The sequence below is a fragment of the Equus przewalskii genome, chromosome 24, assembly GCF_037783145.1.
Source record: "Equus przewalskii isolate Varuska chromosome 24, EquPr2, whole genome shotgun sequence".
NCBI lineage: Eukaryota > Metazoa > Chordata > Mammalia > Perissodactyla > Equidae > Equus > Equus przewalskii.
In genome coordinates, this window is record NC_091854.1 from 1232200 (window position 1) to 1246070 (window position 13871).

Sequence of the window (13871 nt, forward strand, 5' to 3'; positions counted from 1 at the left end):
CTAGGGTTTCAATTAGATAAAGGTCAACATGGGCAAAACTGAAAATATATATATTAAGATATACATCTATAACACTATAGAGCTGGGTAAGAAAATGACTAACATAAAATCAGGAGGGAAGACAGCCCAGTGGCAGAGTGGGGTCAGATTTGGAGGGGCACAGAGTGCCCTTTAGTGATATTGGTAAGATTCTATTCTGAAATTCTCCCACAAATACCTCCAGAAAAACCTGTTGATCATGCATTACACATTGCAGCAAGGAAAACCATCTTAACAGAGTCTTAGTAGTTTCTCAAGAGGAGTAAGTCAGGGAAACGTATTTAGGAGTACTGAGACTCAGCTGGTGATATTTAAGGCAGACCCTGCAATGTGGAGCTGGGTGAGATTAGTCAAGAGTTCATAACACAACATTTTTGTATTGGTGCACAAAGTGAGGCAAGTGTTTAGAAGCAAATCTTGTTGAGCAAGATGATTATCAGAAAAATACTGACGAGCAAGCTGTTTTAGTTGGTCTACAGTCTTATCTTCCTACAGCAAGAATTCCTGGAAAACACACCTACTATCTTGGTTTGGTCTCAGTATTGTTTAACATAGGGACAGGAAATTTGCTTTAGTTTTCTACTCTGTGTTGGGTTCATTGTTGTTTAATTATTTAAGGTGAACTTCAAAGGTGCATATATATTATATACTCTTTTATATATATGGGCAATGTATTTCAAAACAACTTTTTTTTCTCTAGGAAAGCAATTATACTTGAGTATTCATTCCTTAAGAGGTTTCTAGGCTGAAAACTGATAAGCCATCCCCTTAACAAGTCCAACATAATCATTTTCCCCTTTAATTATAAACGACTTGTTCTTCGCTAGGTTGGGCACAAGGTAAAGTAGCCTCTGTGTTGAAGGCAGTTTCCCGACCACTGTGGGACTCCATGCTGAGAAAGTAACAAGAGTGATGAGACAGTTTTTCTTAGCCCTTCGGGCAATCCATCTCTGACTAGTTGTCACCAGCTGTAACATCCTCCTCTTGTTTACCACAGAATGCTGCTTAACTATCTTTTCCTACGTGTTCCACAATAGGTAAAAGGTTGGAAGCACTGGTTTAGGAGACCATGTTTTATGGAAAATATCTTTTTAAATACTAGAATCATACTTGGCCCAATGGAACAATCACGTTATGAGAAACACACAGAAATGAAGACCCCTTGAGGGGAGCAACACATTTGCTTATTTCTGAGTAAGCAGAGCTGAATTCTAGTAAGTTAAGTGAAACTCTAATAAAAAGTTACTCTAGATCTTAGAGTTAGTGCTTCGAAATTGCTTAAGAAAAAAAAAAACAGCTTATCTTTCCTAAAGACACTCAGAAACAAGAGAAGTCTAAGTCTATTAAGCAATCGCTCTCTAGGCATTTATTCCCCACTATTTATTTGTCTGTTGTAATACATTTTTTTCCCTTTGTTAAATGAGGAGAAAGACCAAAGTAGAATTAAAACCAATCGAACCAGAAACAACAAAAATTTGTACAAAATTCCATCTTGCTTATAAGTAAAGACTTCAATGGCTATTTCACTTTTTAAAAATTTAATGTATTAAATTACAAATTTTTAAAATATAAATATAAAATTATGAATTATAAAATTTGTTCTTATTTTAACCAAACCATAAAATTTGCACCTAATTCAGATCATATAAACTTTGAGTTCTTGTTTGCCCAAGATCAAGCTTTGGGAAGTCAAGAGAAAAAATAATTTGGAGAAACCACTGATAAACAGATTGTTGTACATCTCTGCTCACAACATAGGAGACAATGAGCTCACATTAAAAAAAATTATATCCGGGAAATGACAGAATATTGTCATTAGATGCTAGCCTTGGTTCCTGATGCCCATGGAGCCAGCGTATGAATTCTGCATTGTACCCCTCAGGACCTTTATCTCATTTAGACCACTGTTATTTGGATTCTGTTATATACAGTCAAACTTAATCCTGATATACTGTGGGTCACCTTCACAAATCCTTATTGCCCTGCAGGGTAGGTATTACCATTATCCTTGTTTTTACAGTTGAAGAAACAAAGGCCCAGAGAGGCAAGTAATCAGCTTTGGAAAGACCAAAGAGTCATTGTGCTGGGAAGAGATTGGGGCCAAATTACAGAGGATCCCAGATGTCCTCTGCACAGTGATGGAATAGTATCAGTGTTCAAGAAAGGCTTCCCTCATAGCTCTATGAGGGGTGGAGTAAGTTGTGATCAATTAAGAAATTATCATGTTAGTCTAAGGACATAAGTGCAAATAGAAAGAGGGAAATAGAGGGGAACCTAGGCAGGTAAAAGTGAAAAGACTGAGATCCATCGAATGTGATGTAGGAGTCAAGATGAATCATTTTTGGAGCACTTCTCCTTTATGTCGTGATTATAAGAAAATGTGTCATAAGACAGTGCTCAGTTATGCCCTTTCAAAATATATCAATTACAATAAATATATTAACATTAAACATTTGCAGAATTAAGTGCTATATTTGTTAGTAAACTTCCATAGATAAAACTTGTTTCCTTTGGTATTCTGCACGCCTGGGGATGAACCCTAACTTTTGACCAAATTCTCATGTATCAACTTTGACAGTGGCCATCTCTTAACTATTATGCTCCCTATTACCCCTGACTTTTCTCTGTTTCACCTTGATAAGACACTTACATTTGCACGTTAGCCAGGTTGGGTAACCTAACCCATGGCTGGCACTTTGAGTCTGAATATTTAGCCAGGAATCTATCAGTTATCTTACTAAGGCAGATGGCTGCAGCTATAGCATTTTGACCAGGTGATAATAAGGGAGCATATCCAGACCCCAGCAGAACAGGGTCTAATGCTTTCCCTAATCAGATGGGCAACTGCTAACAGACACAGCTTGACCTACGGATGGATGGTGGCAAGAAATGTGAAGATGAGCACACAAAACTGCAATCTTGAGAATCTCTGAAAGAGAATTTGTGGTAGGAAGAGGAGTTGAGTCTTGGTGCAGTAATTTATCAGTTGTGTGACTTAGGGTGAAACACTTTAGCAATGTTCTCATTTATAAAATGTGTATGATACTTCCAACATAATTTACATGGTAGGTCTCATACATATTTGTTGAACTTGAATTTTTTATTCTGATTAATTGGTTATTAAGTTGAACCAAAAAGGATCACATTCATAATAGCAACCAAAAACATAAAATTAGGAAAAATTCCAGCAAGTTAAAATAAATTTAAATAAACAGACACTCTATGTCCTTAGGTGAGTACAGCATGAGTACCAGTTTAGTAAAAATGTTAGAATACTTTTTGGATATGGAAAATATTTAAGAAGAACAAATAAGTGGGTATGTAAAACAAGATTCTTAGAAAGGGATTGGTGAAAGGTGGTGAGAAAAATCTCTAACAAATATTTAAACAAAAAATTGTAATAGTTAAATAAGCGAATAGGCACAGATAACTTCAGTAGCATATCTCAGTATAGTCTATTATTCTATAAAAACTCAATAATTGAAAAAAGGAATCACAGGGGGCCGGCCCCGTGGCCGAGTGGTTAAGGTTCGCGCGCTCCGCTATGGCGGCCCAGGGTTCGGATCCTGGGCGCAGACATGGCACTGCTCGTCAGGTCACGTTGAGGCGGCGTTCCCACATGCCACAACTAGAAGGACCCACAACTAAGATATACAACTATGTACGGGGGGGGGGGGTTTGGGGAGATAAAGCAGAAAAAAAAAAAAAAGATTGGCAACAGTTGTTAGCTCAGGTGCCAATCATTAAAAAAAAAAAAAGGAATCACTATAAATCATATTCAATTCATGAGTTTGGAATATAACAACTTGAAAATAATGTCTCACCTTATACTGGATGCTGCTATAAAAAATATAAATCTAAAACCAGAAGAACACAGAAGCAAAGTGTATTAAATCATTGAATGAGGTTGATTAAATTTTGAAGAGATTTTTACAAAAGAGTTCACAAAGATAAGCACTAAAAAATTTGATTAAAGAAAATTTAAAAGCTTTTGTAAATTAAACAAAACCCTCTAACCAAAATAACAAGGCAAATACATTACAAAAAAAATTGTAGCCAAAATGACAAAGTATCAGTATTAGTTAATAATTCAAGGCTCATACAAATAAAAAAATAAATAAAACTAAGCAACTTACTCGAATCTATTATTTTGGCACATTGAGGATCTATATAAGTTTGGTAAGTTTGACAAATTCACTTATAAAGGCTGTTTGATGGTGAGAGGTTTGGATTTTTAGGTTAATGCTTTTTATCTGAAGATAAAGATATATATCTGCAGTAAAAATGAACCAACAGTAATTAAGGCAAAGACCAAATGAATCAACTTTGGTCATTAGATGTTATTCAGAATATACGTATATGTTATTCAGTTGTATAATTAACAGTGAAAAGATCTTTCTGGCCCCTGAAGGAGGCATCCATCTACAGTACGTCTGTTCTGGCCTGTACTATTTGCCTTTAGTAAGTCGATGAAAAGTAAATAAAAAATTCATGGTAGTGTAGAAGGTATCAAGAAATAACAGAAGAGTATATAGTTGCTAACATCTATTGATACATCAAAAGCTTATTTTGCTCCTAATTTCAACATGGCTAATTAAATCAATTACCAAACAGCCTAAAATTCTTCCTCCTCTTTCCGTTCTCAGACATCCTGCAAAAAGATAAGCAGTCCAAATAAGCAAGCCCTGAATGAATGTAGTGGTCAGCACCCACAAATTAGTTAATGGGTAAAGAATTAAATGAAAGCAAAATACAGTCCTTTAGAAAACATTTTTATTTTCTTGGCACACAGACATGAAAATGACATCTGCCCACTAGATGGAGCAGTTGAAGACATATCAGAAACGGATTACAATTCGCTAGGTTATAATGTTCACAGATATGAAGACAGGTCTCATGTTTCCTCAGTTATCTTTGAAACTTATAAAATTATCACAACATACTGGTTTAAGTGGCAAACTTACTTCTCAAGTTAAAGAGTAAGGCTGATTTCGATTGTGAAGAACCAAGGCATGAGCCATTGTCGAAAAGTAATATAATGGTACCTCATCCAACATCACTCAGGAATGAAGCATTCTGTTTAATAAATGCTCTTTAGTCACATGACATTTACTCCTCCAAAATCTGTAACTGTTATTTTAACTACCTTTGATGAAATAATGTGTAACATGCCTTCTTAAACGGTAAACTAGACCATGCAGATATAATAATGTTCTTTCATTAATTTTCCTTATTAGGAATAAGAACCGCTTAATTTCCTAGTGCAACGCGATATCCTAAAAAATTACTGAGGTGGGTATTTGCCCTACTATAGATAACCTAATATGGCTATGTTTTAAAAATTCTCAACTTGTTATTTATTATTTATTTATCACATTTAACTATGAACTATTACTCCTTGCTTTCATTACATCTGCTGGTTCCCAGTTACTTTTCTTCCTACCTTTAATGTAGAAGTTACAGTACAGCAACATAACTACATAAACCTTTGCTGACTAATGCTTCTTTCTCTCAACAAAGCTCATTCCTTTTAACCCACAGGGTATAGACACTTATACATTGAGCACTGAAGGAGGGGAAACTTGAAAACCAGTGTGCTTATAGATAGCAGTCAGATTATCACCACAACTGTCCTTAAGTCTGTAGGATTTAATTGGCTTTGGGCTGGGAAAACTAGAAAAGTAAGCTGGTTCAAACTGTTTCTAAAGCAGGGTCAGCTCTGAGGAAGTGTGTGCAGGCAATCTTACAGGAAATTGCATGAGTTTTTGAGCCTGGGCATTTGATATCGGAAGCATTTGTATATTTTTCCTACCCAGAAATTTTAGTTTACTTGTTTTTCTTCTTTATTTTTATTTCTTATTGACAGTTAAGGTGTTTTGGTTTGTGACCTTTAACTGAGAAAAGTGTTATGTACCATTATTTTATTAACTATAAATATATCACGATAATTATAGTTAATTTATACTGAACTATAAATATACCACTGAATAATATTAAATAGTAATGAAAAGATTTTTGCAACTATTTTCTTTCAACTGAAAGTACAATAATCTAATTTAAGTGTTTCCTTGAGACAAAAATAGTAGAAAAATTCCATCTAGAAAATAAGTACTGTTCAAAAATGTTAACTCATAAACATTAAAACTTTTTCCTTTTATGACTTTTTCAGATTTGAGGTATGTTAATGTAAAAACATTTTAAAATGATTTTATAGAATTCAAGATAACTACTGAATTCATATCTATATGTTTATTATGTTAAAATTGTTCTCAATGCTGAATTTGTCAATGTAGGTTTTAGTTAATAGGAAACCAGTATCTACCGTGATCTATCAAGACTTTTATGCGAACTAAAAATAATTTTTAGAAAATTAATATAGCTTTTTTCTTTAAAATTGTCATAAATATGTCCAACAATTTGCATTGTGAAAACATAAACCATTTCATAGTAGGAAACTGGAACTCAAAGCTAATATTATAAAACTGTTTTTAGGAAATAAATTCCTAATGCTTGTGTTTTTTCCCCAAATATCTTATGCATCATTAGCACAAGTAAATTATGTCAAAAATATTATGGCATTCATTATATTAAAAAGATATTACTATATTAGTGAAAAAAATAAAAGCACATTATGAACATCTGTGCTCCATTTACGAACATATATTAAGGTGGACACTTCCATGATTCAACATCCATTTAATATCTATTGAATGAGGTGTGGAAGATGTTAGGAACAATATAGTAAAAGGTGAGAACATTAATTAACCACAGCCTATTCAGTATGTATTGTTACTGAATAAAATATATACCATAATTTAAAGATACTTTTCCATTTCTTTCATTATTACACTCTCATACTTCATTTTTGCTTATGTACAACAGATGATTACATAATTTTTCTTTTTCAAACTCTGGATTTCAAACTCTATTTCTAGGTGTTTGAAGAATACTTCCTGAATTCAAAATAAAAAACATTCCATTGGTAATGATAATTTTTCTTTCTGATTCAAATCAAAAGCTACGTCTGTACATTAAAAAAAACAAAATGCTTTTAAAAGTCTTACCTAATTGAGCATCAATATTATACGAACGAGATTTTTAAAATGACTCGAGCCTGTGCATAGAAAGCATTTACATTATATTATGAACTTGCATTCGACAATACAAATGTTTGCATACTTAATATATATCCATGAATCAACTATAAGTCATAGAGTGTTTCAAGAACAGTAGCAATTGACCAGGCTTGTGTTTCACAGCTGAAAGGACAGTATTGGCCATTCTCATTAGTCAGTTCTGGAAGTCCTTTCCAAGGGGATCTTAAAGAAAGAAAAGACATTTTATGAGATATCATCTAATACACATCTTGTTTGGATTAACAAAATAGGCAAACACCTCGTACTTTTGCCTTCTAGCATAAAAAACAATCATATATAGTCATTTGCTACAAAATAAAACAGGATATCCTAAATATGTATTATGAAGAATTTAGGTTGAAATTATTCTTTGATATTCAATCTTTGGGGTTTAAGACTTCCAAATACAAAGAAATGCCTTTATGTATTAAAAACATAGAAGAAATTATCATTTCAAGCAATACATAAATACAGAGAAAAATATCATCTCAGGCCTAATTTTATTCCTTTTGGAGTAAGTTTATGTGACTCAAATTGTAACTATATAGATGTATTATGTTTGATTTGACAAAATTGTAAAATTAATATGAAACAATGAAGAAACACTGAGAACTATGATTAGGAAAAAAAATGCCAATTAAAAGCAACTTGAATTTCTATACTAATTTCTCATCTACTGAATAATAATACAGTTAGTATTTATTGTGCATTTATTATATTCTAATACTAAGTGCTTTATATTCATTATCTGATTCAATGCTCACAGCAACCCTATAAGGTATGTATCATAATCATTCCTTTTTACAGAACAGGTAAGAGACGTTTATAGAGGCTCATAACTTATTCCAGGTCTCATTATCACAACACAGCATTATTATCATATCAAATCTACTCAATTTCAATGTAATCCCTTAAATATGAAATATAAATTAAAAAAATAGAGAATTCTGTAATGTTTCATTTTTTAAGTTGGGTTGTGAGAACGTTTATTTCATTATTATACTTTGTAACTCATGGCTATGTTACCTATACTCTTCTGTAGGTATTAAACATTTCGTAATAAAAATGGAAAAAATAATTACATTAGGTAAATATGGAGATATTTTGGATAATGACTAATAAAGTCACGTGTTACTTAATGAGGAGGATACATTCTGAGAGATGCATTGTTAGGCAGTTTTGTTGTTGTGCCAACATCAGAGGGCATATCTGCACAAACCTAGATGGCACAGCCTACTACACACCTAGGATATATAGTACTAATCTCATGGGACCACTGTCGTATATGTAGCCTGTTGTTGACTGAAACATCATTATGCGGTGCATGACTGTAACTAACATCAGCTAGGTATCATATTTAAAAAGCTGTCGTAGAGACATGGGAAATAAGAAAACTTACTTGCTTCTAAGTATTCAAGCTACTTCAGAGTAAAATGCCAAATTACTGAAGTTGGGTAGCTGGGTATCTGTAATGGCTTGAATATCTCAAAATTCATATGTTGAAGTCCTAACCGTCAGTACCTCAGAATGTGCACTTATTTGGATATAGGGTTATTGCAGATGTAATTAGTTAAGATGAGGTCATACTGATATGAGGTGGGCCCCTAATACAATATGACTGGAGTCCTTACAAAACAGGGAAATAAATTTGGAGACAGACTTACACACAGGGAAAATGCCAATGTGAAGACTGGAATTATGCTGCCACAAGCCAAGGAATTAGCAGAAGCTAGGAGAGAGGGCTGAAAGAGAGCCTTCCCTGGCCCCTTCACAGGTAGCATGGCCCTGCTGGCACCTTGATTTCAGATTCTGGCCTCCAGAACTATGAGATGATAAAGTTCTGCTGTCTAAGCCACTCAGTTTATGGTGCTTTGTTATGGCAGTCCTAGCAAACTATGCAATACTGAAATGAAGAAACAAAACAAGTTTATAGAACCACTAATAGGGTGCTCATAATCAGATGTGGAACTAGAACATGGAACATATCCATCCTGATATAAAGAAGTCTCCTTTCCCTTCCTTTCTGAAAAACTCATTCCTTAAGTCATAAAGTGGGACAAAGAAGGTCAGTGACCACAGTTGGGGAGGAGAGTACCACAGAAGGGTAGCAGGAGCAGCACAGGACAGGATATCAGAGCCTGAGGGGTATGAGGAAGGAGTTCACACCAAACCACATCAAGCGGGGGTAGGGAGGAGTAGCCGAGAGCCCAGGTGTTCAGGGAATCCACACATAAGAGTGGCCTAGTGTGGGGCTGTCAGGCTCAAGCAGGGTGAAGAGGGCATCTGTGTCTTGGGGCACGCCAGCATGCAGTGTCAGAGCCAGACAGGGTGAGCTGAGTCCACGTGGTAGAGATGGCAGAGAGTAAGGAGTTACTCACTGTTGGAAAAGAGAATTACAAATACGAAAAGGGAGAAAAACAGAATTAAATACTGAGTGGAGCTGGTGTGAATACAGGTTTTCAATACATAGAGATAGATACATAAAGATATAAATATACGTGTATATATGTGTATACATATTATATATATACTTCCTAGCTCTATCTACTGGAAGACACACTAACAATGATTCTCCAGGGGCAATGAATACACCAAGTGTCCAGATCTGGGCTTTTAAATAACATTCTTCACTAAAAAGAATCAGGGCTCTTTAGAGAATTGCCCAGTTCGAAGGCTGGGGCAGGGAAAGTAAAAGATGAGCCTAGAACATCTTAATGGGCCAGAAAGCAAGAAAGGACTTCTACTTCTGACAAACATGGAATAGCATGGACATAATTTTCCTCCTTCCCAAACCAATCAAAGAACTTAATAAAGTATACGAAGCAATAATTTTCAAGACCTTGGACATTAGGCAACAGAGAACAGTGATCCCTGAGAAATGAGAAAAAAAATGAAGTAAGTCCTTTGATTACCATACCTTACTGTCTTGAGGGAGTTTCCAAGATTTGGCACAGGGAGGGAAACCCAGCTGGAGCTTAGCAGATTTCTTAAATTGAAGAGATGGAACTGAGAGTCCAGGAAGACCAAGGTAGCTAGAATTTTCAAGACAGACTACTAGAAAGGAGAGAACTGCACAAAGAGAGAACTCTGAAGATATGCAGAGGGTCCCAATCAAGTATCTGCAGCATACAGATCAGTGAATACACAAGAGGAAACTAACCAAGGATGGGGAAAGAACCACTCAAAAGGATTAGATGAAGTAGTACCTGACAGTCACGCAGGGTCAGGAAAGTACTTATTCCCACCAGCCAGATTTGAAAACTTCTTAATTTTAGGAAAATGGGGTAGAAAACTCAGATGGGTCTTGATTCAATAGGTGAAGAACAATGAGTCCTAGACTAATCATTGTTCCAGTCAGACCCAACAAAGCTTAAAAGACCAGGAAGGATCAAACTGTTTCCAAATAATTTAACTGCGTTCCAAAACAAAGCTCAAGAACATTTACAGAAATACAAAAAAATCCAATAGCCAACAAGATAAAATTCATACCTGGCATCCAATAAAACACTAGCAGGCAAAGAGCAGGATAACAGGACCCACAGTAAGAGAATAATCACAAGTGAAACTGACCCAGAAATCAATTAGCAGACAAAGACCTTAAAATAGTTACTGTAACTGTATTCTATATGTTCAAAATTAGCAGAGACGTGGAAGATATAAAAAAGACCCAAATCAAATTTCAAGAGATAAAAACTACAACGTATAAAATGAAAAATACACTGAATGGAATTAATGGCAGTTTAGATGTAAGGATGAGAGCAGATTTCTTGTCATAAAATGCAACAACTTTAAAGTACTGAAAGAAATAAACTTGTCAACCTTTAATTCTATACACAACAAAAATATCTTTCAAAAATGAAGGCAAAATAAAGACTTTTCTGACATACAAGAGCTTAAAGAATTCATCAGGAGCAGGTCTGCACTACAAGACACAACAGAGGAAGTCTTTAGGCAGAAGAAAATGATACCAGATGAAAATATGGATATTCACGAAGAGATGAAGAGCACTGGAAATGGCAGCTATGTGAGTAATTGTATAAGAGTTTTTTCTATATTATTTAAATATCTTTGAAAGATAACTGCTTAAACAAAAATAAAAACAATGTAGTGTGGGGATTATAACATATGTAAAAGCAAAATAGATGACAATAATAGCACAAAAGCCTGGAGAGAAATGGAGCTACACTATTTTAAGGTTCTTATACTATACTTGAAGTGGTATATCACTGAAGGCAAACTATGATAAGTTAAAGATGTATACTATAAACCTATAGCAACCATTAAAAAAAACCAAAATAGGAATAGCTAATTAGCCAACAACGCAGATAAAATGGAATAAAAATATTCAATCCAAAAGAAGCAGGTTGGGGCCAGCCCCGTGGCCGAGTGGTTAAGTTCATGTGCTGTGCTTCGGTGGCCCAGGGTTTCACTGGTTTGGATCCTGGGCGCAGACATGGCACCGCTCGTCAGGCCACGTTGAGGCGGCATCCCATGTGCCACAACTAGAGGGACCCACAACTAAAATATACAACTATGTACTGGGGGGATTTGAGGAGAGAAGGCAGAAAAAAAAAAAAGAAAAAGAAAAGAAGATTGGCAACAGTTGTTAGCTCAGGTGCCAATCTTTAAAGAAAAAAAAAACAAAAGAAGCAGGAAAAGAGGAAAAAGGTAACAAAGAACAGACAGGATAAACAGAAAACTATTAGATTTATATTTAACCATATAAATAATCACATTAAGCAAAAATGGTCTAAACATCCCAATTAAAAATTAGAGATTATGAGGCTGCATAAACAAGCAAGACCCAATTATATGCTGCTATGTACAAGAAACCCACTGTAAATTTAAAATACAAATAGGTTAAAAGTAAAAGGATGTAAAAATATATACCATGGTAACAACAAATCAAAAGAAATCTGGAGCACTTATATTAATATCAAACAAAGGGGCTGGCCCAGTGGCGCAGTGGTTAAGTGCACATGTCCTGCTTCAGCGGCCCAGGGTTTGCCGGTTCAGATCCTCGGTGCGGACGTGGCACGGCTCATCAGGCCATGCTGCAGTAGGTGTTCCACATATAAAGTAGAGGATGATGGGCATGGATGTGCGCTCAGGGCCAGCCTTCCAGCAAAAAGAGGATTGGCAGCAGATGTTAGCTCAGCTAATCTTTCTCAAAATAAAAAAAACCAAAAAAACCTAAAGCTTTTGGAGCAAAGATATTGCCAGTGGTAAAGAAGGTCATTTCATAATGATCTAAAACGACCAATTCAAGAGAACATAACAACCTTAAATAGTTACACATCTAAAATTAAGATTTCAAAATACACGAAGCAAAAACTGATACAACTGCAAGGAGAAAGAGACAATCTGTAATTACAGTAGGAGATGTCAACACTCCTCTGTAGGTAATTCATAGAACAAGTAGATAGAAAATCTGTAAGTACTTTGTACAACACTATCAACCAACTTGACCTAGTTGACATTTACAGAACACTCCACTCAATGATAGCAGAACATACAGTTTTTTCACTTGCAAACAGATTAGTGATCTAGACAGAATATATTCTGAGCCACAAACCAAGTATCAATATGTTTATAAGGATTAGAGTCATATAAAGTATATTACCTGACCACAATGGAATTAATTTTGAAACTAATAACAGAAACATCTCTGGAAAATTCTTAAATATTTGAAAACTATATAACACCTTTCTAAATAACCCATGGGTCAGAAAAGAAATCAAAGAGGAAAACACAAAGTATTTGCAACTGAATGAAAATAAAAACACCACATATCAGAATTTGTGGGGTACTGTTAATTTAGTCCTTAGTGGGAAATTCACAGCAGTAAGTACCTATATTAGAAAAGAAGAAAGGTCTTTACATCAATGATCTCCACTTCTACCTTAAAAAATTAGAAAAAGACAAACAAATTAAACCTAAAGTAAGCAGAAGAGAATAATAAAGATCAGAGTAGAAATCAATGAAATAAAACCCATAAAAAAATCAATGAAACCAAAATCTGGTTCTTCAAGAAAATCAATAAAATTGATAAACTTCTAGTCAGGCAGATCAGGAAAAAAAGAAAGAAAATATAGCTTCTTAATATCAAGAATGAGAATGTTGACATCACTACAGAGTCCACAGATAATTTTAAAGAGTAATAATTCACTTTAGATGAAACCATTTCTTGAATTGTGACAAGTATTTTTGATCTATCTTTTCATTTAATCTTGAGAGCAAATAATGAGAAATTATTACTATTTTACAGATGAAGACATTTATTTCAAAGAGGTCAAGTAACTTGCTCAAAGTCACATGTCAAGTAAGTAGCAAGGACAAAGTCTGAAATCCAAATTGAACCCAAAGCTCACACTTGAAGCTAATGTTACCAAAAGTAGCTACAGGAAAGAGTAAGAAATAAAAGTGGAAAGGTAGTTTGAGAAAAACTTATGGAAACAAAGGAATTTGGATTTCATTCTGTAGCAGTGGAGACTTATTGAAGATTTTTTAAATGTAAGATTAAAATTGTGAGTTATATATCAACAAAATTAATCTTGTTTGGGGTACTATGACAAGATGGAGCGAGGAGAGACTGGAGGTATGGGGGCTGTTGCCTATTGCAGAGAAAACGTTACGAATTACAAATTAGGCAGTGGCAATAGAAAGGAAGAAGGTGGGCTGTTAGAAGAAGGTATA

General features: G+C 34.8%; 1 protein-coding gene across 6 annotated transcripts in view; it reads right to left on the reverse strand.

Annotated features, from left to right (window-relative positions):
- Positions 1-4795: 4795 nt before the first annotated feature.
- AGL (amylo-alpha-1,6-glucosidase and 4-alpha-glucanotransferase) overlaps positions 4796-13871 on the reverse strand; it is an 89965-nt gene continuing 80889 nt past the window's right edge. For all 6 annotated transcript variants that reach the window (XM_008507712.2, XM_008507899.2, XM_070592286.1 and 3 more), the window contains exon 34: positions 4796-7358. In XM_008507712.2, the coding sequence (XP_008505934.1) occupies positions 7241-7358 (118 nt within the window). In that variant the 3' untranslated portion in view covers positions 4796-7240. The remainder of the gene's footprint in view (positions 7359-13871) is intronic.